This window comes from Taudactylus pleione, unplaced genomic scaffold (genome assembly GCF_031769625.1).
Source record: "Taudactylus pleione unplaced genomic scaffold, aTauple2 ptg000186l, whole genome shotgun sequence".
In the NCBI taxonomy this organism is placed as follows: domain Eukaryota; kingdom Metazoa; phylum Chordata; class Amphibia; order Anura; family Myobatrachidae; genus Taudactylus; species Taudactylus pleione.
The window spans coordinates 8600522-8626663 of NW_028284588.1; the positions used below are offsets into that span (position 1 = coordinate 8600522).

The 26142-nt window shown below is 44.1% G+C and overlaps 1 protein-coding gene across 1 annotated transcript in view; it reads right to left on the reverse strand.

The window, feature by feature from the left end:
* LOC148519646 (dynein axonemal heavy chain 5-like) overlaps window positions 1–26142 on the reverse strand; it is a 449515-nt gene that overhangs the window by 415877 nt on the left and 7496 nt on the right. Inside the window, exons 2-8 of the mRNA XM_088476296.1 lie at window positions 16095–16195; window positions 15770–15958; window positions 14960–15034; window positions 14755–14856; window positions 12183–12254; window positions 7498–7599; window positions 3642–3828 (exon numbers count right to left, since the gene is read on the reverse strand). Of these exons, the coding sequence (XP_088332422.1) occupies window positions 3642–3828; window positions 7498–7599; window positions 12183–12254; window positions 14755–14856; window positions 14960–15034; window positions 15770–15958; window positions 16095–16195 (828 nt within the window). The remainder of the gene's footprint in view (window positions 1–3641; window positions 3829–7497; window positions 7600–12182; window positions 12255–14754; window positions 14857–14959; window positions 15035–15769; window positions 15959–16094; window positions 16196–26142) is intronic.

Here is a 26142-nt window from a genome sequence, read left to right on the forward strand (position 1 = left end):
TCACCTCAGATTGTTTGTATTTATGTTACCATTGTCGCTAACCAATATGACAACATCAGTGCTGGGGGCCACTGACACCACTGTATGCCAGAAATTCTCTGGAATACCAGTAAATAATAACACTTACTGCAAGATAACACTACATAAACATTACTAATGTGGACCATAATTTCTTATGTGTCTGTTATAACCTTACAATCTAAGTAGCAGCATAAGTTCATCCCAGATATCTGTCTATACGCATAAAAACACTAAACAAGAATATATGAATTTCTTTCTATTAGGCCTATTTACTAAAGTAAGTTTGCAGGATATCCCCCAAGACACCCTCTTTCCGGTATATACAGCTATGAATACTTGCCTACCATGGGAGCGCCTCCGTCTAGCAGGCACGCCCCCGGCACGCCCACCAAAGGGGGCGTGCTATCAATCAACATCGACAGCACGCCCCCTTTGGTGCGAGACCCGGAGCGATGGAAAGTCCTTCGCTAGCCGGGTCTCGCGCATGCGCACGACGGAGCTCCCTCCGTCGTGCGCATGCGCAGTGGGGACCATCGACCCACTTGCGAGCGTACTGCCGCTCGCGAGTGGGTCTGAATGACCCCCATTGTGCCTTATAACTAATGAAGGGAAATGGCACTGATTACACCATTTGAATGTATATATCTCTGATATATAGCTGTTTATATATATATATATATATATATATATAAAAACAGCTATATAACAGGGGTAAGGTGCAATCAGGGAGATTGCTAGGCTCTTCAGGGAGATTGGTACTATTTCAGGGAGTCTCCCTGACCATCAGGGAGTGTTGGCAAGTATGCAGCTATGCGTTAGTCACAGATAAGATAGTGACCTGTATAGTGCAATTAACATGAGGCTCGGAGTCCTCCTGATAAAGGTGAAAGCCACCTGATGTGGGGTGTTGAGCCCTCCCGATACCCCTGATGGAGGGGAAAAACCACCTGATGTTGGGGCTTTGAGGGCTCAGTTTGAGTCAAGATACTGTAAGACTGCTACTGTGGTGGACCTAGAAATCACAAAATGCCCTGTCTACTGCTGATTGCTTCACATGCAGGGGACTTGCTCCACCAAAGATCTGCCCCCAGCTTAAGTCGCCGGTGCTCCAGGCCCCCACCTCCCATGCCCAAGCTCCGTCTAGGGCTTCCTTGTTGACATCCAGCTCCTGGAAAATCTGCAGCCGTGCTTATGCTTGGGCCAGCAGCACAGGTCTGCGGCTAGAGCTGCCACCAGGGAGGAGTGGGAAGGGGAGTTGTGGGTGAGGGGGGGCACCAGAGTCACACTGGCATGAGAAGCTGCTGAGGAGCAGCGAGATCAATGAGCAAGGGCAGACTATAGATAGATGGAAGCGGTATCTGTTGGACTGACACAGAGCCCTCCACTAGAATATGGTTATGGTAGCCTCTCTGGTGGCGGAAAGAGGTGCCATGTATTGGGTGGTCATGATAGTACACTCCGGGTACATATTTACAGCCAGGGCCGGTTCTCGACATTGTGGAGCTCAGGGCGAAAGTTCACAGATGCGCCCCCTTTCCCCCCCCCCCAAAAAAAAACAAAAAAACCAACAACTTTTTGTAGATGACGTTCCTCTGCACGCGCTGAAAGCACACGCACTTCCGGAGAGGGGGCGTGTCCTTGCGGAACACCCCCAATTCATCAAACTGTGGGGAGTGCCGAGCACTTAGGAAGGTGCTGGGCTTCGCCCAAGCTGTCCCCTCGTGGCGAATAATTGCCATGTGCAGTAATGCGCCTTACACAGTAAAGCCCTTTATAACACATTATGCCACACGCAGTAATGCCTTGTAGAACACATTATGCCACATGCAGTAATGCCCTGTATAACACATTATGCCACACGCAGTAATGCCCTGTATAACACATTATGCCACACGCAGTAATGCCCTGTATAACACATTATGCCACACGCAGTAATGCCCTGTATAACACATTATGCCACATGCAGTAATGCCCTGTATAACACATTATGCCACATGCAGTAATGCCCTGTATAACACATTATACCACACACAGTAATGACCTTTATCACGCATTATGCCACACTCAGTAATGCCCTGTATAACACATTATGCCGCACGCAGTAATGCCCTGTATAACACATTATGCCACACGCAGTAATGCCCTTTATAACACATTATGCCACACGCAGTAATGCCCTGTATAACACATTATACCACATGCAGTAATGGCTTTTATAACACATTATGCCACATGCAGTAATGCCCTGTATAACACATTATGCCACATGCAGTAATGCCCTGTATAACACATTATACCACACACAGTAATGCCCTGTATAACACATTATGCCACATGCAGTAATGCCCTGTATAACACATTATGCCACACGCAGTAATGCCCTTTATAACACATTATGCCACACGCAGTAATGCCCTGTATAACACATTATGCCACACGCAGTAATGGCCTGTATAACACATTATACCACATGCAGTAATGGCTTTTATAACACATGCCACATGCAGTAATGCCATGTATAACACATTATGCCACATGCAGTAATGCCCTGTATAACACATTATGCCACATGCAGTAATGCCCTGTATAACACATTATGCCACATGCAGTAATGGCTTTTATAACACATTATGCCACATGCAGTAATGCCCTGTATAACATATTATGCCACATGCAGTAATGCCCTATATAGCACATTATGCCACATGCAGTAATTCCCTTTATAATACAGTATCCCCAATTCAAATTACGCCACACATTAGTCCCTTATTCATGTTATGACACACAGTGGTGCCCCTTTTACACAATGCCCACATTAGTGCCCCTTATACACAAGGCCCACAGTACTGAGTAGTAGTGCCCCAAATACAATGCCCACAGTAGTAGTGCCCCCTATAGTAGTGCCCACATTAGTAGTGCCCCAGTAATAATGCCCCCTATAGTAGTGCCCACAGTAGGAATGCCCCCTATAGTAGTGCCCAAAGTTGGAATGCCCCCATTAGTGCCCCCTATAGTAGTGCCCCCAGTAGGAATGCCCCTTTATAGACATGCTCCCAGTAGTAATGCCCCCTATAGACATGCCCCCAGTAGTAATGCCCCTTATAGACATGCCCCCAGTAGTAATGCCTCCTGTAATAATGCCCCTTATAGACATGCCCCCAGTAGTAATGCCCCTTATAGGCATGCCCCCAGTAGTAATGCCCCTTATAGGCATGCCCCCAGTAGTAATGTCCCCTTATAGACATGTCCCAGTAGTAATGCCCCCTTATAGACATGCCCCAGTAGTAATGCCCCTTATAGACATGCTCCCAGTAGTAATGCCCCCCTATAGACATGTCCCCAGTAGTAATGCCCCTTATAGACATGCCACCTGTAGTAATGCCCCTTATAGACATGCTCCCAGTAGTAATGCCCCCCTATAGACATGTCCCCAGTAGTAATGCCCCTAATAGACATGCCCCTAGTAGTAATGCCCCCTTATAGACATGCCCCTAGTAGTAATGCCCCATGCCTCCCTTCTGAAAAATAAAAAATACAAAGACAATACTTACCTTAGGCCCCGCTCCTGCGTCAACATAACACCCCCCCTCCCCGCCCCTTCCAACAATACACATACTAACCTGCAGCTATAAAGTCTGAAGGGTTTTGCAAGTTGTCAAGGAAATTACCACTGTCCACTTTTTTTAGTTCAATTTTTCCCTCCAAATTGTTCTTTGCAGATGACAAAGTCGCAACAAATTTGTCCAAAGAGTCTAAGAACTCCTGTATCTGCGAATTCTGTAGACCGTCCTTCACAGCCCCCCAATTCTGGGAATAGAATTAGATATCAACAGTAGCAGATTTAATAAGTATCACAAAGCTCAATGTGAATTACTTGCCTATCCGTACTGCGACAAAACTGCTGTAAATGTTTTCGAATTTTTTATTTTAATTGTACGCTACTAGATTCCGCCCCTAATGCTTTCCTCACTGTCCCATAAGTAGCAACATGTTGTCATAACTGTTACAGCTCGTAGCAAATAAAACTGCAAAGTAGTTAAAAATAGACCTATATGGCTTCACTTACGAAGAGCACAGTATAGGCTCAGAAAAACGCCTTGATCCAACATTTCCAACTCTCGGGAGACATGCATCTCTATTAAAGGGGAGTAGGAGGTATTTGTCCTTTCCTACGATAGCTCTGTTCTATAGAGCCATTCCTTGCATATGCTCACTCAGGGGAACAGAGTAGGGAACTCAAGAGGGATAGATAGCACTGCTATACTGTTAGTGTTGTGTGATATTTGAGCCACATTAAAAACAATCGAAACTGGTGAACAAAAAAACTGTAGCGCTACTATGGGTCACTTTATTTCTAAAAAGAATGTAATCAATAATAAATCAATCAATTATCTGGTTGTATGCTCTCTAGCTGCTGCAAGAAACCAGGTAGTATCCTGGTGTGTATATCGGTATAAAATCTCATAAGAACATATGGCAGCGCTTAGAGCATACTGTCCATGTAGAAAAAAACTCTTATATAAATATGTAATATAATAAAAAAACAATTTATTTCTCCTAATATGTGTAGAATGAAATCATCACATTAATCATGATTTTTGTCCCCTGTATTTTCACAACCAGGACCGGCAGTGAAAAGCTCAGGGCTGGTTGTACATTTTGGGGGACACGTCCTTTTTTTATTTTACACATATTCAATTTTAACATAGATGCATAGATGGATCTCACTGATATGTAAATGCATTTGTGTCTTATTGATCTTATTTTCTCAGATGCATGCCTCTGACGCCTGCTGATGCCGCTGTGCACTGTCCCGCTGCTCCGCACCCCCGCTGCTGCCACTGCCCCGCACACCTGCAGCCCACCCCCCCGCAGCCATCTCTACCTGTGTACCGGCCTTCCTCCACCTGCGCTAGTGTACCATTTTGTTGCCCTTCTCCCCTGCAGGTGGCCTGGTTTGCTCCTCCAAACCCTGATAAATTTTAAAAAAGCAATCCATACTCAACAAACCTTATGGTTTCACATGTCCCATTAAGGCTTCTTAGACATGATCTTCTGCTCAGATCCCAGTTGCATAGACTGCAAGTGTGTATTCCAATGAGCACACCATTCTGTGAATTAGCAACTCCACCATTTTGTGAGTGACAGCAATCTCACTCTGTGAGAGTTCTGCATCTGCAGATAACCACAGGGTGTGAAAATTCAGATCATGTCTAAGAAGCCTTAATGGGACATGTGAAACCGTAAGGTTTTTTGTCTATGGAATATGTATACGTTTAATGTGATGATTTCATTCTACACATCTTAGGAGAAATAAATAGTTTTTTTTATTATATTACATATTTTTATAAGTGTTTTTTCTACATGGACTGTATGCTCTAAGCATTGCCATATGTTCTTGTGAGATTTTATACATTAAAAACAAGCGCAACAGGGTGACGGATGGAAACCTTTCTACAGAGCTGTGTTGTGTGTGTCTACTCCTGTCTAATGCAGAACTTTCACTTTTTTTATGGAAATCTACTAACATAGAAGTCACACTGAATTATCAGTTATTTGTAATGCTTGATTTATGTTATTACAGAGTGGTGCCTCTTTATTTAAATGTATAGGTTTTATCTATTGTGCTTAAAGGCAATGGGCGGAATTTAATTCTCTCCAGCCCCTATCACGCCCAACGGAGCTATTCTATTCTTGCTCCTGTCAGGCGCGATCAGCTGCCAAACGCTACATTTCAGCTCGCAGCCCCTGGGGGATGAGAGCTGAAATGTGCGAAAAGTGACATGTTTGGGCGCCCAAACATCACTTTTCGCAATCGCGTCCAGCACTTTGGTCGGGTTTAGCTGCTTTACGCGGCTAAACCTGACATCTATGGGCACGATCAGCGTGAAATTCTGGCACAATTGAATAGCGACCCGCGATCTCCTGTCACTTTAGACGGGAGATGCGGGCCGCGAAATCAATTGAATTCCGCCCAATGTGTAGCTCATTTGAAGATTAGAAGGCCACACATGTATTCGTTTGCCCATCACTGGTTTAACAGATAATACTGCAAGAATAGGGTTAATGTATTGTCTGGTGGCTTTGTGGGCATGTGCAAGAAGTCACCTGATCTTTGAGGTTGGTAGTAATGGAGTTTTTAATAGCTTCCATATATATTTCCATATATATTTTTATTTACACATCTGATGGCAGAAAGGCTAACTAAACATAAAAAAACACTGTGTCTTTCCTGTTCTCAATCAATTATAAATGGGCCTGCGGGTACACTTTCAACCGCTGTGCGCCTGCATTTCCTTTTAGACGATACCCCACATTGCCACAACCTAATATCTCAATATATTTAGTTCTACTAGGTGCTTCAAATTTAAAATATAGCTTTCTCAGAATATATTTCATTCTAACATTCTACAAATTTTGACAAATACATTTGTGAAAGTTAAAAAGCAACTCTCTTATTAATCAATTGATATTTTCTCAGTCAAGTGCCTTTAATAATACCATTGCTCTAATATGAATTTACTTCAGAAACATTACATGCTCACAGAGCTAACATGGATTGCAGACGAGAAACTGGCAATCCAACTCATGTAAGAGACCCAAATTGTACAAGTGAAGTTGAAAGTCAGGTCATGATGATGTAGCATAATCCCTTCCACCAGGCACAACATGCTCTGTCCCTAAAACTTCCCTTTTAATATACCATTGCTCTGACCCAACTAGAATGAAATAATTGATAAGATGGGTGCTCTTATTGTAATGTAGTGAACTTGTCGACAGTCAGAAAGTGACAATTAGAAGGATAACAGCGTTATGTCGAACCCAGCATGCCGACATGGTTGCAATGCTCTTTAAAGCATTGTAACCATGTTGGCTTTGGAACTTTAAACATGATGCCTTACCATCATGTTTAAAGTTCCAAAGCCGACATAGTTACAATGCTTTAAATCGCATTGCTACCATGTCGGCATGCTGGGTTTGACATAACACACCTTTTCTACTTGTCGACATTCTGACTGTCGATAAGACCTAACCATCCAGTTTTCCTGATGGAAGGACTCACATTGAAGGGTCAGAAACCGGTCACTTGAACACTATATATCAACAGTTTTAAAAACTAGTAAAAGTGGCACTTTGTTTTGTGGCAAAATGCTAGCTATGACTTGGGGTAGGAGAACTCCATTGTTTGGCAGCATTTAAGACCCAACGATGCCAGCCCGCCCATGCGATACAGTCATATTGATGGTATACAGTTATTACATTGATTCTTTCACAAAGTCTCAATTAATTTCTGTGTAAGCTATGTAACAGAATGGCAGGCTTCATTATTAAAGAGTGCAGTAAACGAAATGTGAAATCCAGGATCATGGCACTTCAACACTCTCTATAGCAGTATGAGAATTCTCAGGAGCTACAATGCATCAAACATAACTAAAAGAAAGAGCAGCATTCACACCTATAACTGAGATAACGTACCTCTTGACATTTTAGTGCTGGCACCAGAACCTGAGCCAGTAAGATCTCCAGGCCTTGGAGAATATTGCCATTTGTACATTCAAACATGCTGAAATTTACTTCCTACAGTATAAGAGAGAGAAGGTCATAAAACGGGTCTTGTGCAACCTGTATTTTCTTTACCTGCAAAACAACTTCACTATTTTCAAGATCATGTCTCCATCAGATTTTCTACAGACATGTCTCCATTTACTTTCTACTTCATAAGTCTATTCATATTGAAAAGTGCTGGGTATTATACAGAATGAAAATGAAATGTAGACAAGTTTCTATGCAGAGTTCAATGGATCAAATGCTTTATGTTCATATTACCAGTGCATTACAACAAGGGGAGTTAAACATTAGCACTCTGATTCAATTAGCTGCAAGGTTCCATAGTAGCCTGGTAAGTTATGTTTCTACATGCTGTGTACAGATCACATGATCTGCTTATTTGGCTCATATTTGTTTGCACAAACTAGAAGATGTTAGCAAAAATCTGCGATAATATCATTACCATAACTGCACGAAAACATACCACGTGTGGCTATTATGGATCTTCATGGCTATTTTAAATTGTCCCCTATTATTATTCTGTATATTTGGCCTATTTTTAGCCTAAGGACAACTTTAATTTCAAGGTCTCATGATAGCATTCAATGCATGTTCTTAACATTTTTAAAGACGTTAAAGTTGATAGTTCATGTGAGTGAATGTACCTGTTGTGGCTGAGGAATGAAGCCATGCAGCCAAGATGGTCATCACAGCACTGAAAAAGTTATTTTTCCGTACAATGGCGCCATCAAGGGGAAATGTCAGTGTTATGCGCCTAACACAAACTGGATATGTAGGTTATGTTCTGCAAATATCAGGGCCGCTACTAAAGGTGTGCGAATGGTGCCACCTCACCAGGGCCATAGCTAGGGTAGTGCGGCCGGTGCCATCGCACAGGGCACCACAGGTCAGGGGGCGCTGTTTGGGCCTGTCAAATTTCTGTTTATTATTATTCTCACTTATAACTTCCTCTTATTTCATCCCCAGCATCTCCTGGCCTCCCCTATCTCTTCCCTGGCCCTTCCCCATGAGGCAATTCCCCTTTTCTGGGTGTATCATGTTCCTTTGAAAGATGAGGGGGGCGCCAATGCTCTTTCTGGCACAGGGCACCAAAAAGTCTAGTTACAGCTCTGCACCTCATAAAGCCATGTGGGCAGCAATGCCACTCACCCACAGCCCCTTCATCTGACTAGCAGGCACCCTGCAAACAGAATATCTGCAGCAGAGCCGCCTGGAGCGTCCTTAGGACACTTCAGACGTGCACACTGTTGCCCTTACATCCCCACTGAGCACCCTCGGGCATTGCTGTAATTCCCAGCGATTGTGACCCAGCCCCGCCCCTCTGTATGATGTCACAAGGGGGCATGGCCTGCAGTTCTAATAACTGATACAGTTAGCTGCAGCGCTGTAACTTCGCGTTCCGAACACGCCCACCTCAGCGCATGACTTCATGCCACATGATGGGGCCAAATCAACCGGAACAACAGCACTGCCCGGAGCATCCTAAGGCTGTTATGGCTGCTGTCTGCCCTTTGAGGCGTCCAGGGGATGCTCCGGGTGGCACTGCATCGGCGATTCTGGCTGCAGGGTGCCATTCCAGACACCCTACTAGCCAGATACAGGGACCGTGGATGGTTGGCGGTGCTGCCCACAGAACACTGTGCTCTGGACGGCAGCACCGGTCACCCATAGCTGGTTACGGCCCCACTGAGGCGGTGTCTGGCAACTGCACTTACAAAGTAGTTAAGTCCCGGCACCTGACACTCGGACCAGGGAAATATCAGCGTAAAGGTAAATAAATGTTAGGAAATGTTTTAGAGTATTTTAACATGTTATATTTAATGTTTGGCACTACCACACTGGACCAGTTAATAATGCTCAACCTTGCAGCACTGAAGAGGATTTAGCCCAGGCGATATGCGTAGTTCTCAAATTATATTAACATATTTTTATATCTATTGAAGGTGCATTTTAGATAATAGTATCTAAAGCTGGGTTCACACTAAACGATTGTGTACCCAGCAATGCGACCCACGAGCCCAGCGCCGACGGGCCGACATATCGGGCGGTTCTGTACACACTGGGAGATCTGGTGCCCGACCGTCCAATATGCCGGGCCCCGCTGCATAGCACTGCATGGGATCGTCAGCACCAGGCTGCAGAGCCGGTCCTGGTTCTGAAAATTAGGGGGAACAAAATGAGAAGAGTTCCACCATAATTTAGGAACCAGCACCAGGCTGCAGGGCCAGTCCTGGTTTTAAATATAGGGGGAAAAAAATGGCTTAGGGGTCCCCCTATATTTAAAACCAGCACCGGATCAAACCACCCGGGGTGTAATGCCACAGCCAGGAGACCCTATTACCGGGTCTCCAGGGTTAAAGCATTCTCACCCCAAGCCGGTCAGGCCAAGCCGGGGATCTTAGGGGATGTGGGGACCCCCGAAAAAAGGAGTCCCCCCTCTCCCGAAACTCAAAGCTTGGTCTGAAGCCTGGGCTGTGGGTACGGGGGTAATAATATGTAAAATTACAGAAAACTATTGTATTTTACAGTGGAACTACAGGTGCCAGCATGCCTGCCCTTTGGCACTTGTGGAACTACAAGTGCCAGCAGGCGGCCGGCACCCTTACCTCCACTGTAAAATAAATAGTTAAATAAAGACATTACACACACACACACTTTACATGTAGCGGCCGCTCATTGGCTGGGACCCACGTGGAACCAGCCAATGAGTGGCCGCTACATGTAAAGAGGCCGCTGATTGGCTATATGGCCTGTGAGAAATTCCAGCTGACTTCGGTCAACTATCATTTCGCGAGGTGTAAGTATATGTAACAGCATATACTTACATCTGTTCGACTTGGTTGAGGTAAGTCGTTTTGCCCCGGGCTTCAGACCAAGCCTGGGGTTTCGGGGGAGAGGGGACCCCTTTTTTCGGGGGTCCCCCCTCCCCTGAGATCCCCGGCTTGGGGTGAGAATGCTTTGGCCCTGGAGACCCGGTAATAGGGTCTCCTGGCTTGGCATTACACCCTGGACAGTTTGGTCCAGTGATGGTTTTAAATATAGACGGACCCCTACGCAATTTTTCCCCCCCTATATTTAAAACCAGGACTGGCCCTGCAGCCTGGTGTTGGTTCCTAAATTATGGTGGAACCCTACTCATTTTGTTCCCACTAATTTTTGGAACCAGGACCGGCTGACAACTCCGGGGCTGGTTATGTATTTGGGGGGGGACCCTACGTAATTTATTTTTTTTAAATAACCCTAATTTAACTATTTACAGGCAGAAACATACACAAATCACACTGATCTGTGTATGTTTCTGGCAAACTCGCAGCTCTGGAGGTGAGTGTTTAAAACTTCAATTTGGCAGAGAGTTTGCTGGCATCTCACCCGAGTTTGTCATCTTGATTCTTGGTAAATTTGCAAGCTGTATCTTTTAGGTGAAAAGTACTTCCGAGTTTGCCCAATGGTGATAACTATCTCTCCCGAGTTTTACGAGTGAGAAGAAAGAAATCTCTCTCTAACTCACCCAACTTTGCCTTTAGTAAATTTGCTAGTTGAAAAACATGCCTAAAATCTCCTGAGATTGTCATCTCGACCAATCTCGATTCTTAGTAAATTTACCCCAGTAGGAGTCAGAAAATAGCAGTTGCTAAAGGAAAGAGAATCCATATACCGTAAAGTGGCAAAGTAATCCCACTCGGGTGGCTCAGGAATAATGTGGAGGCTAGCGTAGTAAGTCTGTCTAGTCACACCTGTACACACATTTTCTGAAAAGTTTTATTTTTGCTTTGCTTCAAGCCAATGTTCAAGTATTAGCACTTGGTAGGTGAGTACACTATGTTGCAGGCAGGCTTTGAGAACATACTTTGAATGCTCTTTACATGGTTTAGTTTTCAATACTGTGTTAAGGGGCCGGTTTCAATTATATGCCAGCAGCTTTAACACATGAAGCAGCTGTAACCTGTTTTGGCAGCTTCCGATCTTAATTGAAACTGACCCATTGAGACCAATGGTTTAATTTTCATATCATAAAGCATTTATTTTTAGTTGGTTTACTTACTGTCTCTCTTTAGCAAAAATGTAAAAGGGTAAAACTATTATTGCACTCTACCCCAACCTAGTATTTAACTGGTAATACCTGACCTTTGCTATTTGTTCACCATTACCTTAGTACTTACAATCAGGGTCAGTATCTGCTGTTCAGCCTCTTTAATGATCTGTGAGCACCAGGGGTTTGGAAAGAATACCTGGTCCCTGTCTGGACAACTCTCTTCCAATTAGGAGCTCAAGTCATTTTCACCAGTGTATTTAATCCCTTTCTCCTCTGGTGCTCAAAGATCATTGCGGACAGCTGACCAGCAGAGGTTCCATTAATTGCAAGCTCTGGACTCCCACTTTAAATAATTGAAACTTGTAAATTGGAAATTGCAAATTGGGTAATCCTACTGTATGAAGCATATTTGTATTGAAGTATATCTGTTAGAGAATTCAGGAAATTACCATTTTTGTTAACCATTAAAATAGATAATATTAATTTGTAGTGAATGACAAATAGTGAATCAGATCCCGTTGATTAATTATTTGTTGGTAATGACCAATATAAAACTCACTTGAATAATGTTGGCTGTAGTTATTGGTTTATCTGTTGTTCGCAAGAAGAAAAGACAGGTCCCTGTTAAACCCTAGAAAAAAAGCAAATATCACTTACTTTCCAACAAGTCATTTTTGGATAGTTTGTTTGTCTTTGGTCCATGGTTTATGTGTACTTTCTCTATTGTAAACTACCTTGTAACAGCATAAATATCATAACATAACAACAACTAACAATTATTCCTAAAAAAAAAAAAAGAATATGAACGCTATCAGTAATAAACCCCAGAACAATAAGGGCACTACTTTTCTAGGCGGTCTACTGTTGAGGAACATTCAGGAAGTAGTATTGTAGAGTAATTGAGAAAAGGGACAGGAAACATCATACTTACATTTATTTGTATGAATTAGGGATGTGCAGGCTCGTATTAGTTCGGATTTGCACGCCGGGTTCGGATTTTTCCCTCCAAAAATCCGGGCTCAGAAAGAGGCAAAACAACATCTTGTATGGACAAACATCATCATTCCTGGACTTTTGTCCAGGAATGATGATGTTTGTCCATGCAAGATAATCCGAGCCTGCACATCCATAGTATGAATCTACTTAATAAAATGAACCCATGATCCTTGTGTTCTGCAATGAAAATCACATTTCATAGAATTGGGCGATGGTGCTTAAAAATATTAACAAAAAAGTGAAACAAAGTAGAATGAAAAAGGTGAGACGGACGAGAAAGACAATGGAGAGAAGTGGACCCTGTGGGCAAAAACACAGTCTAGTGGGAAGGGCATCAGAGAGAAAGAGGTGCGAAGGACTGAAAGATGGTAGGCCAGCAAGCGATATGTCAGGAAGAGGAGGAGGGGTAGGTAGCCCTTGGTGAACAGGTAAGTTTTCAGAGAGCATTTGAACCTTTGGAGGTTGTGGGAGAGACTGATTTGGAGTGGAAGTGTATTCAATAAGAGGGAATCAATACAGAGGTGGGAGTAGGAGGCAATTATCAATGAGGAGGAAAGGTGCAGATCAGATTGAGAACAGAGAGCAGCAGGGAGTATAGAGAGACCAGGTTAGAGATGTAAGAGGGATTTGAGGGGTATATATGGGATTGTTATTGGTGAAAGAGAGGGAGTGGGTGAGAATGAGACTTTTAAAGCAAATGGTGAGAAATGGTTAGACACATGGACAGGGCCGCCAGGAGATCTTTCCCCCTGATCCACGATCCCCCCACCACCACCACCTCGCTCCGTATCCCTGCACAGGAAGTAGTAAGAGAGGGGAGAGGTCAGAGGAAGAGAGGTAGATTGCCATCAGGGGCTTGAAGACAGAGCCTTGAGAGACACAAACAATGAGAGGAGGGTATAAACTGAGGTAAAAACACAGGGTAATTATGAAGCAACACGAGACGCTCTCATTCCAGTGGAGTGTGAAGTGCACAGGAGAATAGTGGGGTTGATGGTGTCAAAAGTGGCAAAAAGTAGAACATAGAGAAATTATCTTTCATATTCACTTAGAGAAGATCTTTAGTAACACTGATGAAGGCACCCTGGAGACGGAAATCTGACTGATGAGACTCAAGGAAGGAGAGAGTGAGATGATTGTACATGAGCCATATGAATGTAGGGGTGATACTGTAGATACCAGTATAAAAGGACAGTTCAAAGAGATAGGCAAGATGCAAGCAGTCAATGTGAAACTGAGAGGGGCAGTTTGTGGTTAGTGACACACAGCCAGCTTTGAATGGGAAATGCTACATGCTTGTTTTTGGCTTTTAAAGAATAAAATAATTGTCTAGAAATGCGATTGTGCTTATGGCAGCTTTCTCTTTGGGGCCAGCCTTACAGTAGCGTGCACAAATGCTATTTATTGGTGTTAAGCTAGAGGTTGAATATCAACAATCACTGTGACTGGACAATGATATGCGAGACATAAATCTGGTCCCTAAGAGTAATTAATATGAGCTGTGGTTCATATACTAAAGTTATGCCTATATAGATCATAGGATTTAGTGTATTAGTCCTCTATGTGGACAAATATACTTTTACATGTCCAGTCATAAGGGTGAATGATGTATTTTATATCAGTTTGGTTTTAAAATGTATCAAGCTGAGCTGTAGTTTATCAATTAGTAATGCACCTATATAATATTGGATATAGTGCTCTGGTTCCTAATAGTTATATAATTGTCATCAGTGAGTTTCCGATGAGTCTGGTCGATGTTTTAATAGGTCAATCATTTAAAAGGAAACCCCATAAATTAATATTTTCCTGAATTTACATTTTATGCTCATGTTCTATAAGGAAATGGTTCAAACAAAATGATAAACAAAGAAAACAATCCAAAACTTTAAAAATAATAAAATATAACATTATTTAGCAATGAGCAATTGTGAGATACAGCTATTTCTCTAAACAGAAGTAAATATTTATTTTATGGTGCTTTGCAAAAAACTCAAAACAGCAATATAGCAGGAGCAATATCAAATGACCATATTTCATGTTAAAAACACTCAAAAGTATATGGTATTTAAAAAACAACATGGGCCACTGCATCATTGGTTAAACCACAGAGAGGCCGATGACAGTAGCAGACGTACCTCGGTGGAGCCCATTGTGATAAAAAGTTTCTTCTGCAGGTGAGTATATGAGCTATTTAGGTTTGCTCCTTCTGCCCACATAGGAATATTTGCCTTATTGGGCTAGAATACATGAGAAGACAAATAAGATTGATGAAGTGAAAGAGATAGACGTAACAGATCAATATAACAAAAAAAAACATAATAAATGTATTTTTGTACATACCTGAGCAACTTCTTGATAAAAAAAGATTAGTTTTTTTGATCCATTTGCAGCAAAGAAATCTGCTATTAGGCTGAACTATAAAGAGAGCAAAAAGATTATTAAAAAAGGATGTTTATTTATCATAACAATTATAATATTCATATTTTATGATCATCTAGCTAAACTCAGGAACCAAACAAACTCTATTATGTACCCTTTTAAAGACTGCCATAGTATTTTAAAGCCTGCATAAATGACTTACCAGTATGTTTAGGTGGGCTGAAGATACAGTCCTGAGGAAATATTACCTTTCACATATGATATGACATATAATGTAATTAATATTTTTCCCCTTAGCTCATAGGGTAGTAGTTTATCAGTGCATAAAATGTTCTCAAAAGTAGTATAATTTCAATTCTATGATTTATTTTGAAAAAAACGCATGTATGTACATCAAAATATGAACATTATCAAAGACAATTTTGGGGGAAAAAAGTAGAGATGTGCAGTTAAGTTTTCCTGAAACACGAACACGCACGAACTTAGGAGTTCAGAGTCAAAACGGGTCACAGTTCGGAATCACTATAGGGTTAGTGTGGAAAAGAGTTTCGATGCGGGTCTGCTGTCAGTTTGGAACTCAGATTTAAAAAGCAAAGGATTTTGGATTGCATGTAAACAGGTCCAAGTTACATGATTTAGCTGTTGTTATAGATTTTGTAGGAATCCAAAACCAAATCCATGCACATCTCTAAAAAAAAATAAAGCGCAAACCACAAAAAAGCATTCATTGCTACCGATTCACCACCAGGTGGCACTAATGCATTATTTTACCTTGTCATCAGAAATAAGAAAGTCCTCCACTTCAGTATCACTGATCCCTAGGCCATCAGCCAGTTTAGAAATTAAATATTTGTGCCTAGCATCCAATTGAGCTCTCCTCTCATCCTTTGTAACTTTAGCAAGTTTGGCCATTTCCTTCCTAGCTTCATTAGAAAGCACATTATTCTTTTTTCCTGCTGGCTGTAAAATTACAAACAAATAAATTAATTAAATCACATGCCAAGATTTGTGTATCTTTGTAATCTCAAACCTCTACAATTATAAGGAGGCTTTTTAAACTTATACTTGTAGGATAGATGACTAAATGACTACTCACTGGAATTTGTGAAGTGGGAGATGACACAGTATTGGCTGATCCTGGTGCTACGCTTGGTCTTTTCACTGCACCTCGACGTCTCTGGCCTTTGGCTTCTGCATCTGGCAAACACATCAAAAAGCTAAATGACAACCCTCTGAACTGATTTTAATTTTAAGTGGCAACCCAAAAAGATCAAAGTACCTGGGGATTTACTTAACTTCCCACTATGACTCTCTTTTTCGTGAAAATGTTCCACCTCTCCTATCCAAAATACAGGCCGAGTTAAATTCCTGGAATCGTCTTATTATCTCGTGGTTGGGTAGGATCATAGCTGTTAAAATGAATATTATACCAAAATGGCTTTATTTTTTCCAGACTCTCCCCATAACTGTTCCCGCTGTTTTTCTAAGTAATATTCAAAAGCCCCTTGTTTGTTTTGTTTGGAATCACAGACCCCCGAGAATTGCGGTTAAAGTTTTGGAAAGGTCGGTTGAGGGAGGTAGGAGAGGCCTCCCTAATGTTAAACTTTATTATCTCGCTTCCCATTTCTCTTATATTGTTGCTTCATACTCTCCCCCAGGTACTACTTCATGGTTGGACATTGAATCGGCCTATATTACTCTCCCAGACTTAACTTCTTTGTGGGGCATATTACCCGCACACCGACCTTCCGCATCCAAATTACTCCCTACTATCAAATTTAACTTCAAACTCTGGGATCTCTATTCACATAAAATTAATCTTACTTCTCCAGCATCCCTTCTAACTCCTATCTGGTATAACCCCCTGTTCTTCCTGGTTCCTCCACATTGAGGTTCCATAACTGTATTAATGCAGGGCTTAGATTCCCCACTGATTTTTCTGTTCAAGGTCAATGGTTATCCCTGTCAACATCACAACAAAAAAATCCCATCCCAGACGCTTAATCCTTTTGAATTTTTTCAAATTCGCCATTTCTTACAATCATTACCTCCACTGTCTGTCCTCCGAGCCCTTACCCCTTTTGAAAAACTTTGTAGGAATTACCCCTTATCTAAAGGTTTAATCTCCCAGATTTATGCTTTTCTTTTAGATGCTACCCTTCCCTCTCTTAGACCTCACGAAACTGCTTGGGAACGAGATCTTGGATCTCCTCCGAATGATGAGGCCTGGGACGACATGAGACTGGGGATAGCCAAAAGTTCTATTGCAACCAAAATTAAAGAGACTGCATATAAAATTTATTATAGGTGGTATTATACTCCTGAGAGACTTCATAGAATGTTCCCATCTTCTTCACCCGATTGTTGGCGGGGCTGTGGCTGCAAGGGTACTATAATCCATATCTGGTGGACCTGTCCAATTATTGTCCCCTTCTAGGACTCGGTTCATGGCCTACTAAATTCCCTTCTGGAAGCTCCAATCTCAAAAGATCCCTGGATATTTTTATTGTGCGATCCACCCCCGAATATTGGCAAATTTTCTAAGAAATTGGCTGCACACATCCTAGCAGCGGCAAAATCCCTTATCGCTCTAAACTGGAAAAAGACATCCCCACCACTTCTCTCTGTACTTAAGAATCAGATATGGCATGTTGCGACCATGGAGAAGATAACTTATTACTGTACCTCCATGATCGAGGACATGTTTTTTCTCAAGTTTGGGCTCACTGGCTGATTGCTGAGCACAGTGCCCCTCTTTCTTCAGCACACTCCATACATGGACCCATGGGCAATGACTGATGTTTACCGTCCAGAAGATGTATTGGTTCTTTGGATGATGTGTAGTCTTGTCCCCCCCTTACTTCCTCTCCTCCTACCCTCTGTTTACCCCTCTCTTCTCTACCAAGTATTTTGAGTAGATTTTTTGTCTGTTATTGTTTACAAAATATGGTCTGCATTGGGTTTTTGTTAGGGGTGTGCACCGGCCACTTTTCGTGTTTTGTGTTTTGGTTTTGGATCTGGATCTTTCTTCGTGTTTTGGATCTGGATTGGTTTTGCCAAAACCACCCTTCCGTGTTTTGGGTTCTGGGTTTTGTGTTTTGGATCTGTATTTTTTTGAAAAAAAGCATAAAAACAGCTAAAATCACAGAATTTGTAGGTTTTTCTGCTCCTATGCTATTATTAACCTCAATAACCTTAATTTCCACTCATTTCCAGTCTATTCTGAACACCTCACACCTCACAATAGTGTTTTTATGTCCAAAAGGTTGCACCGAGGTAGCTGGATGACTATGCTAAGCGACACGAGTGGGCGGCACAAACACGTGACCCATCTAGGAGTGACACTGCAGTGGCAGGCAGGATGGCAGTTAGAAAAACTAGGCCCCAAACTGTACATAATGCAAAGAAAAAAAGAGGTGCAAGATGGAATTGTCCTTGGGCCCTCCCACCCACCCTTATGTTGTATAAACAGGACATGCACACTTTAACAAATCAATCATTTCAGCGCCAGGGTCTGCCACACAACTGTGGCTGAAATGATTGGTTCGTTTGGGCCCCCACAAAACAAGCTGGCAATTAATGTGTCCCTGCACAAACTGGCTCTACGGAGGCAAGATGTCATCCTCATCCTCCTCATCCACCGATTCCTCACCCTCTTCAGTGTGTACATCCTCATCCTCACAAAGTATTAACTCGTCCCCACTTGAATCCACCACCACAGGTCCCTCTGTACCTTCTGGAGGCTGGTCTCCCTGGAAGAGCTGATAATTCATTTTGATGAACATCATCTTCTCCACATTCTGTGGAAGCAACCTCCTACGCCTTTCGCTGACAAGGTTCCCGGCTGCACTAAACACTCTTTCGGAGTACACACTGGAGGGGGGGCAACTCAGGTAAAATAGAGCCAGTTTGTACAGGGGCCTCCAAATTGCCTCTTTTTCCTGCCAGTACAGGTATGGACTGTCTGACATGCCTACTTGGATGCTGTCACCGATGTAATCCTCCACCATTCTGTCAATGGTGACAGTATCATATGCAGTGACAGTAGACATGTCAGAAATTGTTGCCAGGTCCTTCAGTCCGGACCAGATGTCCAAACTTGGTCCTGCCTGCCCTGCATCACCGCCAGCGGGTTGCTTAGGATACCTAAGTTTTTTCCTGGCAGCCCCAGTTGCGGGAGAAAATGAAGAAGGAGCCGTTGACGTGTCACGTTCCGCTTCAGCTGACAGTGTGTTCACCAGCAGGTCTTTGCACCTCTGCAGGCTTGTGTCGGCCGGAAAGAGAGACACCACATAGGCTTTAAACCTAGGATCGAGCACGGTGGCCAAAATGTAGTGGTCTGATTTCAACAGATTGACCACCCTGGAATCCTGGCAAAGCGAATGAAGGGCTTCATCCACAAGTCCCACATGCCGAGCGGAATCGCTCCGTCTTAGCTCCTCCTTCACTTTCTCCAGCTGCTTCTGCAAAAGCCTGATGAGGGGAATGACCTGACTCAAGCTGGCAGTGTCTGAACTGACTTCACGTGTGGCAAGTTCGAAGGGCTGAAGAACCTTGCACAACACGGAAATCATTCTCCACTGCGCTTGAGTCAGGTGCATACCCCCTCCTTTGCCTATGTCATAGGTGGATGTATAGGCTTGTATGGCCTTTTGCTGCTCCTCCATCCTCTGAAGCATATAGAGGGTTGAGTTCCACCGCGTCACAACCTCTTGCTTCAGGTGATGGCGGGGCAGGTTCAAGAGTGTTTGCTGGCGCTCCAGTCTTCGGCACGCAGTCGCTGAATGGCGAAAGTGGCCAGAAATTTTTCGGGCCACCCAAAGCGTCTCCTGCACGCCCCTGTCGCTTTTCAGAAAATTCTGCACCACCAAGTTTATTGTGTGAGCAAAACATGGGACGTGCTGGAATTTGCCCAGATGTAATGCCCGCACAATATTGGTGGCGTTGTCAGATATCACAAATCCCCAGGAGAGTCTAAGTGGGGTAAGCCACTGGGCGATGATTTCCCTCAGTTTCTCTAAGAGGTTGTCGGCGGTGTGCCTCTTACTGAAACCGGTGATACACAGCGTAGCCTGCCTTGTAACGAGCTGGCGTTTCTGAGATGCTGCTACTGGTGACGCTGCTGCTGTTGCTGCGTAAGGTGATACATCTACCCAGTGGGCTGTCACAGTCATATAGTCCTTAGTCTGCCCTGTTCCACTTGTCCACATGTCCGTGGTTAAGTGGACATTGTGTACAACGGCATTTTTCAGGACACTGAGGACACTTTTTCTGACGTTTCTGTACAGTCTCGGTATCGCCTGCCTAGTGAAGTGGAATCTAGACGGGATTTGGAACCGGGGACACACTACCTCCATCAATTGTCTAAATCCCACTGCACTAATGGCGGATACCGGACGCACGTCTAACACCAACATAGCAGTCAAGGCCTCAGTTATACGTTTTGCTTCAGGATGACTGCTGTCGTACTTCATCCTCCTCGCTAAGGACTGTTGGAGGGTCAATTGTTTAGTAAAAGTAGTGGTGTTCCTACTTCCTCTCTGGGATGATGAACGACTCCCAGCAGCAGCAGCAACAGCAGCAGCGGCAGCAGTAGGCGTAGCAATGCAGGATCCTCCGGAGGAATCCCGGATAGGAGAGTCAGTCATGCCAGTGATATGGCCTGCAGGACTACTTCCGATCCTGACTAAGGAGGAAATTGACGAGGAGGGAGTTGACGGTGTGGTTTGCAGGCGCTTGGATACAACAGGACAACGGGATTTAGGTGTCCCTGGACTGCTTACGGTCTGAGCCAAAGTTTCTGAACTTGACAGTAACTTTTTATGAACGCGCTGCAGGTGCCGTATAAGGGAGGATGTTCCTAGGTGGTTGACGTCCCTACCCCTACTTATTTCACCTTTACATATGGTACATATGGCAAGACAGTTGTTGTCCGGATTTGGATAGAAATATTGCCAGACCAAAGAGGTGGAATGTTTGGTCTTCTGCCCAGGCATGACCGTGATGGGCTTTTTCATCCCACGGACAACAACTGTCTCCCCCGGAGCCTGATTTAAACAAACCACATCACCATCAGAATCCTCCTCGCCAACTTCCTCCTCAGCGCCAGCTACACCAGTATCCTCATCCTGTTGTACTTCAACAGTGACATCTTCAATTTGCATATCAGCAAGTGGACTGTGGGTGCTCCTTTCAGCACTTGCAGGGGGCGTGCAAATGGTGGAAAGAGCCACCTCTTCCCGTCCAGTGCTGGGAAGGTCAGGCATCGCAACCACCACCACACTTGGACTCTCTTTGGGGATTTGTGATATCTTCTTAGAAAGCACAGTTCTTCGCTGTGCTTTTGCCAGCTTAACTCTTTTGATTTTTTTAGTGGGAGGAGGGCTTCCATCGTCATGTGAAGCTGAACCACTAGTCATGAACATACTAGGGATCGACCTTAGCCGTTCCTTGCCACTCCGTGTCGTAAATGGCATATTGGCAAGTTTACGTTTCTCTTCAGCTGATTTAAATGTCTTTTTCAAGGTCATTTTCCTGAACTTTGCCATTTGGGATTGTATGTGCCCTCTACTATGACATTGGGCATCGGCCTTGGCAGACGACGTTGATGGCATGTTATCGTCTATGTCATGACTAGTGGCAGCAGCTTCAGCACTAGGAGGAAGTGGTTCTTGATCTTTCTCTATTTTATTTTTATCGGAGAAAGTTTGGTCCTCCATTTATGTTATATCGATTTGATATATACGTGCGGCTAAACACAGAAAATAAATTTTTTTTTGGTTCGGACTGGAGTGTACTTTGTGGGTTACAGCACCCTTTAACGGTCAAGCCAGCCGGCCCTTTACTTATGACACAGGCGCACTCTTGGCACTACTTTGTTGATGCACGTGCGGCTACTGCGCACACAATTCACAAACACAGAAAATAATTTTTTTTTGGTTTGGCTTTGGACTGGAGTGTACTTTCGGGGGTTACAGCACCCTTTAACGGTCAAGCCAGCCGGCCCTTTACTTATGACACAGGCGCACTCTTGGCACTACTTTGTTGATGCACGTGCGGCTACTGCGCACACAATTCACAAACACAGAAAATAATTTTTTTTTGGTTTGGACTGGAGTGTACTTTGGGGGTTACAGCACCCTTTAACGGTCAAGCCAGCCGGCCCTTTACTTATGACACAGGCGCACGCTTGGCACTACTTTGTTGATGCACGTGCGGCTACTGCGCACACAATTCACAAACACAGAAAATAATTTTTTTTTTGGTTTGGACTGGAGTGTACTTTCGGGGGTTACAGCACCCTTAACGGTCAAGCCAGCCGGCCCTTTACTTATGACACAGGCGCACGCTTGGCACTACTTTGTTGATGCACGTGCGGCTACTGCGCACACAATTCACAAACACAGAAAATAATTTTTTTTTTGGTTTGGACTGGAGTGTACTTTCGGGGGTTACAGCACCCTTAACGGTCAAGCCAGCCGGCCCTTTACTTATGACACAGGCGCACTCTTGGCACTACTTTGTTGATGCACGTGCGGCTACTGCGCACACAATTCACAAACACAGAAAATAATTTTTTTTTTGGTTTGGACTGGAGTGTACTTTCGGGGGTTACAGCACCCTTAACGGTCAAGCCAGCCGGCCCTTTACTTATGACACAGGCGCACGCTTGGCACTACTTTGTTGATGCACGTGCGGCTACTGCGCACACAATTCACAAACACAGAAAATAATTTTTTTTTTGGTTTGGACTGGAGTGTACTTTGGGGGTTACAGCACCCTTTAACGGTCAAGCCAGCCGGCCCTTTACTTATGACACAGGCGCACGCTTGGCACTACTTTGTTGATGCACGTGCGACTACTGCGCACACAATTCACAAACACAGAAAATAATATTTTTTTTGGTTTGGACTGGAGTGTACTTTCGGGGGTTACAGCACCCTTAACGGTCAAGCCAGCCGGCCCTTTACTTATGACACAGGCGCACGCTTGGCACTACTTTGTTGATGCACGTGCGGCTACTGCGCACACAATTCACAAACACAGAAAATAATTTTTTTTTTGGTTTGGACTGGAGTGTACTTTCGGGGGTTACAGCACCCTTAACGGTCAAGCCAGCCGGCCCTTTACTTATGACACAGGCGCACGCTTGGCACTACTTTGTTGATGCACGTGCGGCTACTGCGCACACAATTCACAAACACAGAAAATAATTTTTTTTTTGGTTTGGACTGGAGTGTACTTTCGGGGGTTACAGCACCCTTAACGGTCAAGCCAGCCGGCCCTTTACTTATGACACAGGCGCACTCTTGGCACTACTTTGTTGATGCACGTGCGGCTACTGCGCACACAATTCACAAACACAGAAAATAATTTTTTTTTGGTTAGGACTGGAGTGTACTTTCGGGGGTTACAGCACCCTTTAACGGTCAAGCCAGCCGGCCCTTTACTTATGACACAGGCGCACGCTTGGCACTACTTTGTTGATGCACGTGCGGCTACTGCGCACACAATTCACAAACACAGAAAATAATTTTTTTTTTGGTTTGGACTGGAGTGTACTTTCGGGGGTTACAGCACCCTTAACGGTCAAGCCAGCCGGCCCTTTACTTATGACACAGGCGCACGCTTGGCACTACTTTGTTGATGCACGTGCGGCTACTGCGCACACAATTCACAAACACAGAAAATAATTTTTTTTTTGGTTTGGACTGGAGTGTACTTTCGGGGGTTACAGCACCCTTAACGGTCAAGCCAGCCGGCCCTTTACTTATGACACAGGCGCACGCTTGGCACTACTTTGTTGATGCACGTGCGGCTACTGCGCACACAATTCACAAACACAGAAAATAATTTTTTTTTGGTTTGGACTGGAGTGTACTTTCGGGGGTTACAGCACCCTTAACGGTCAAGCCAGCCGGCCCTTTACTTATGACACAGGCGCACGCTTGGCACTACTTTGTTGATGCACGTGCGGCTACTGCGCACACAATTCACAAACACAGAAAATAATTTTTTTTTAGGTTTGGACTGGAGTGTACTTTCGGGGGTTACAGCACCCTTAACGGTCAAGCCAGCCGGCCCTTTACTTATGACACAGGCGCACGCTTGGCACTACTTTGTTGATGCACGTGCGGCTACTGCGCACACAATTCACAAACACAGAAAATATATTATTTTTTTAGCACTTGGGGGGAGCACCCCTGATGGACAGAGCACCCCCTGGACAACACTACAGCACTCCTTTAGGACTGGGACACTGCACAGGACTTTGGAGTGGACACAGCCCCTATGGAGAACTGACTGCACAACACAGTCCAGCCAGCCCCTATGGACTTTGAAGTAGTGGACACAGCCCCTATTAACAACAGCAGCACAGCACAACACAGCCAGCCCCTATGGACTTTGAAGTAGTGGACAACAGCAGCACTACACTACACTACACTACACAGCCCTAACTCCCACCCTCCCTCTTCACTGTCCACAGCCGAGTGAGAAAATGGCGCCGACGTGTGTACCTTATATAGGATCCAAAACCCGCGAGACTCGGAAGGCGGGAAGATGACGTTTTGCCTCGATTTCAGATCCGAGTCAGGCGGGAAAAGTCGAGCCTGACTCGGATCGGACTCGGATCGGGGGGGCTCGGGGGGGTTCGGATTTCAGAAATCCGAACCCGCTCACCCCTAGTTTTTGTGACCCCTTTTTTTCTGTACTAAATTGTATTTTGATTGACCATTTAAAATAAAGAAATATAAAAAAAAGCTAAATGACTGTCATTAGAAAGCTGCATAACTTTAGTTTTCTTGTGTGACCTTTGAAGTAATAACATGAATGAACTAGTACAGTTGTTAATACAAGGGGCTTAATTAAACATTTGTGTGTCCCATAGCAAAGTTTTGTAAGAGACTCCATGTGCCAATCAAGGACGAAAACAAGTTGTTGCAGAGAGGTGTAAAGTTACTGTAGAGGTGTTGTCCCACGGACCAATACAAATCTGCAAGCACAGAACCTGCAGCTTCTTATTGGCCCTAAGAAGCCAACTTTTCAAAATATTAGGAGATGCTCTGAGGGTTACCACCTTTTCATTTTCAGATTTCCGAACCAGTGGTGGCTCCAGAGGTGAGGCTGCAGCGCAGTCCAAAATACAAATTGGGTAGCCAATTGGGTAGTTGGTGTGGCTACCCAATTTGTATTTTGGACTGCGCCGCAGCCTCACCTCTGGAGCCACCACTGGTTCGGAAATCTGAAAATGAAAAGGTGGTAACCCTCAGAGCACCTCCTTTCAGATTTCCGAACCAGTTGTGGCTCCAGAGGTGATACAAATTGGGTAGCTACACCAAATGCCAGCGAGTTGCAGCCAGTGATGTTTGGCAGCAGTTTGGGGTGGCAGTTGGTGTGGTTCCCCTATTTGAATTTTGGACTATGCTGCAGCCTCACCTCTGGAGCCATCACTGGTAACAAGCAACAATTTTATTGACAGATTTCAGGCTATTTTCTTACAAGGCTAATATAGAGCCACTTCATGCTTCTTTATACACCTCATTCATGCCCCTTTATATGCTCAGAGCCTATGCACACCCTCTTTGGTGCTTCAGAGCCAATTCATGCATCTTTGTATGCCACTAACGCCAAAACCTCTTCATGCCTCTTAAGATGCCACTAATACCACAGCCCCCTCGTGCCTGTCTATATGCCACTAATACCAAAGCACCCCTCATGCCCCTTTATATGCCACTAATGGCTGATCCCTGTTATGCCCCTTTATATGCCACTAATGGTAGAGACCCCTCATGCCCCATAATATAACACTAATGGCCGATCCCTGTCATGCCCCTTTATATGCCACTAATGGTAGAGACCCCTCATGCCCCATAATATAACACTAATGGCTGATCCCTGTCATGCCCCTTTATATGCCACCAATGGTAGAGACCCCTCATGCCCCATAATATAACACTAATGGTAGAGACCCCTCATGCCCCATAATATAACACTAATGGCTGATCCCTGTCATGCCCCTTTATATGCCACCAATGGTAGAGACCCCTCATGCCCCATAATATAACACTAATGGCTGATCCCTGTCATGCCCCTTTATATGCCACCAATGGTAGAGACCCCTCATGCCCCATAATATAACACTA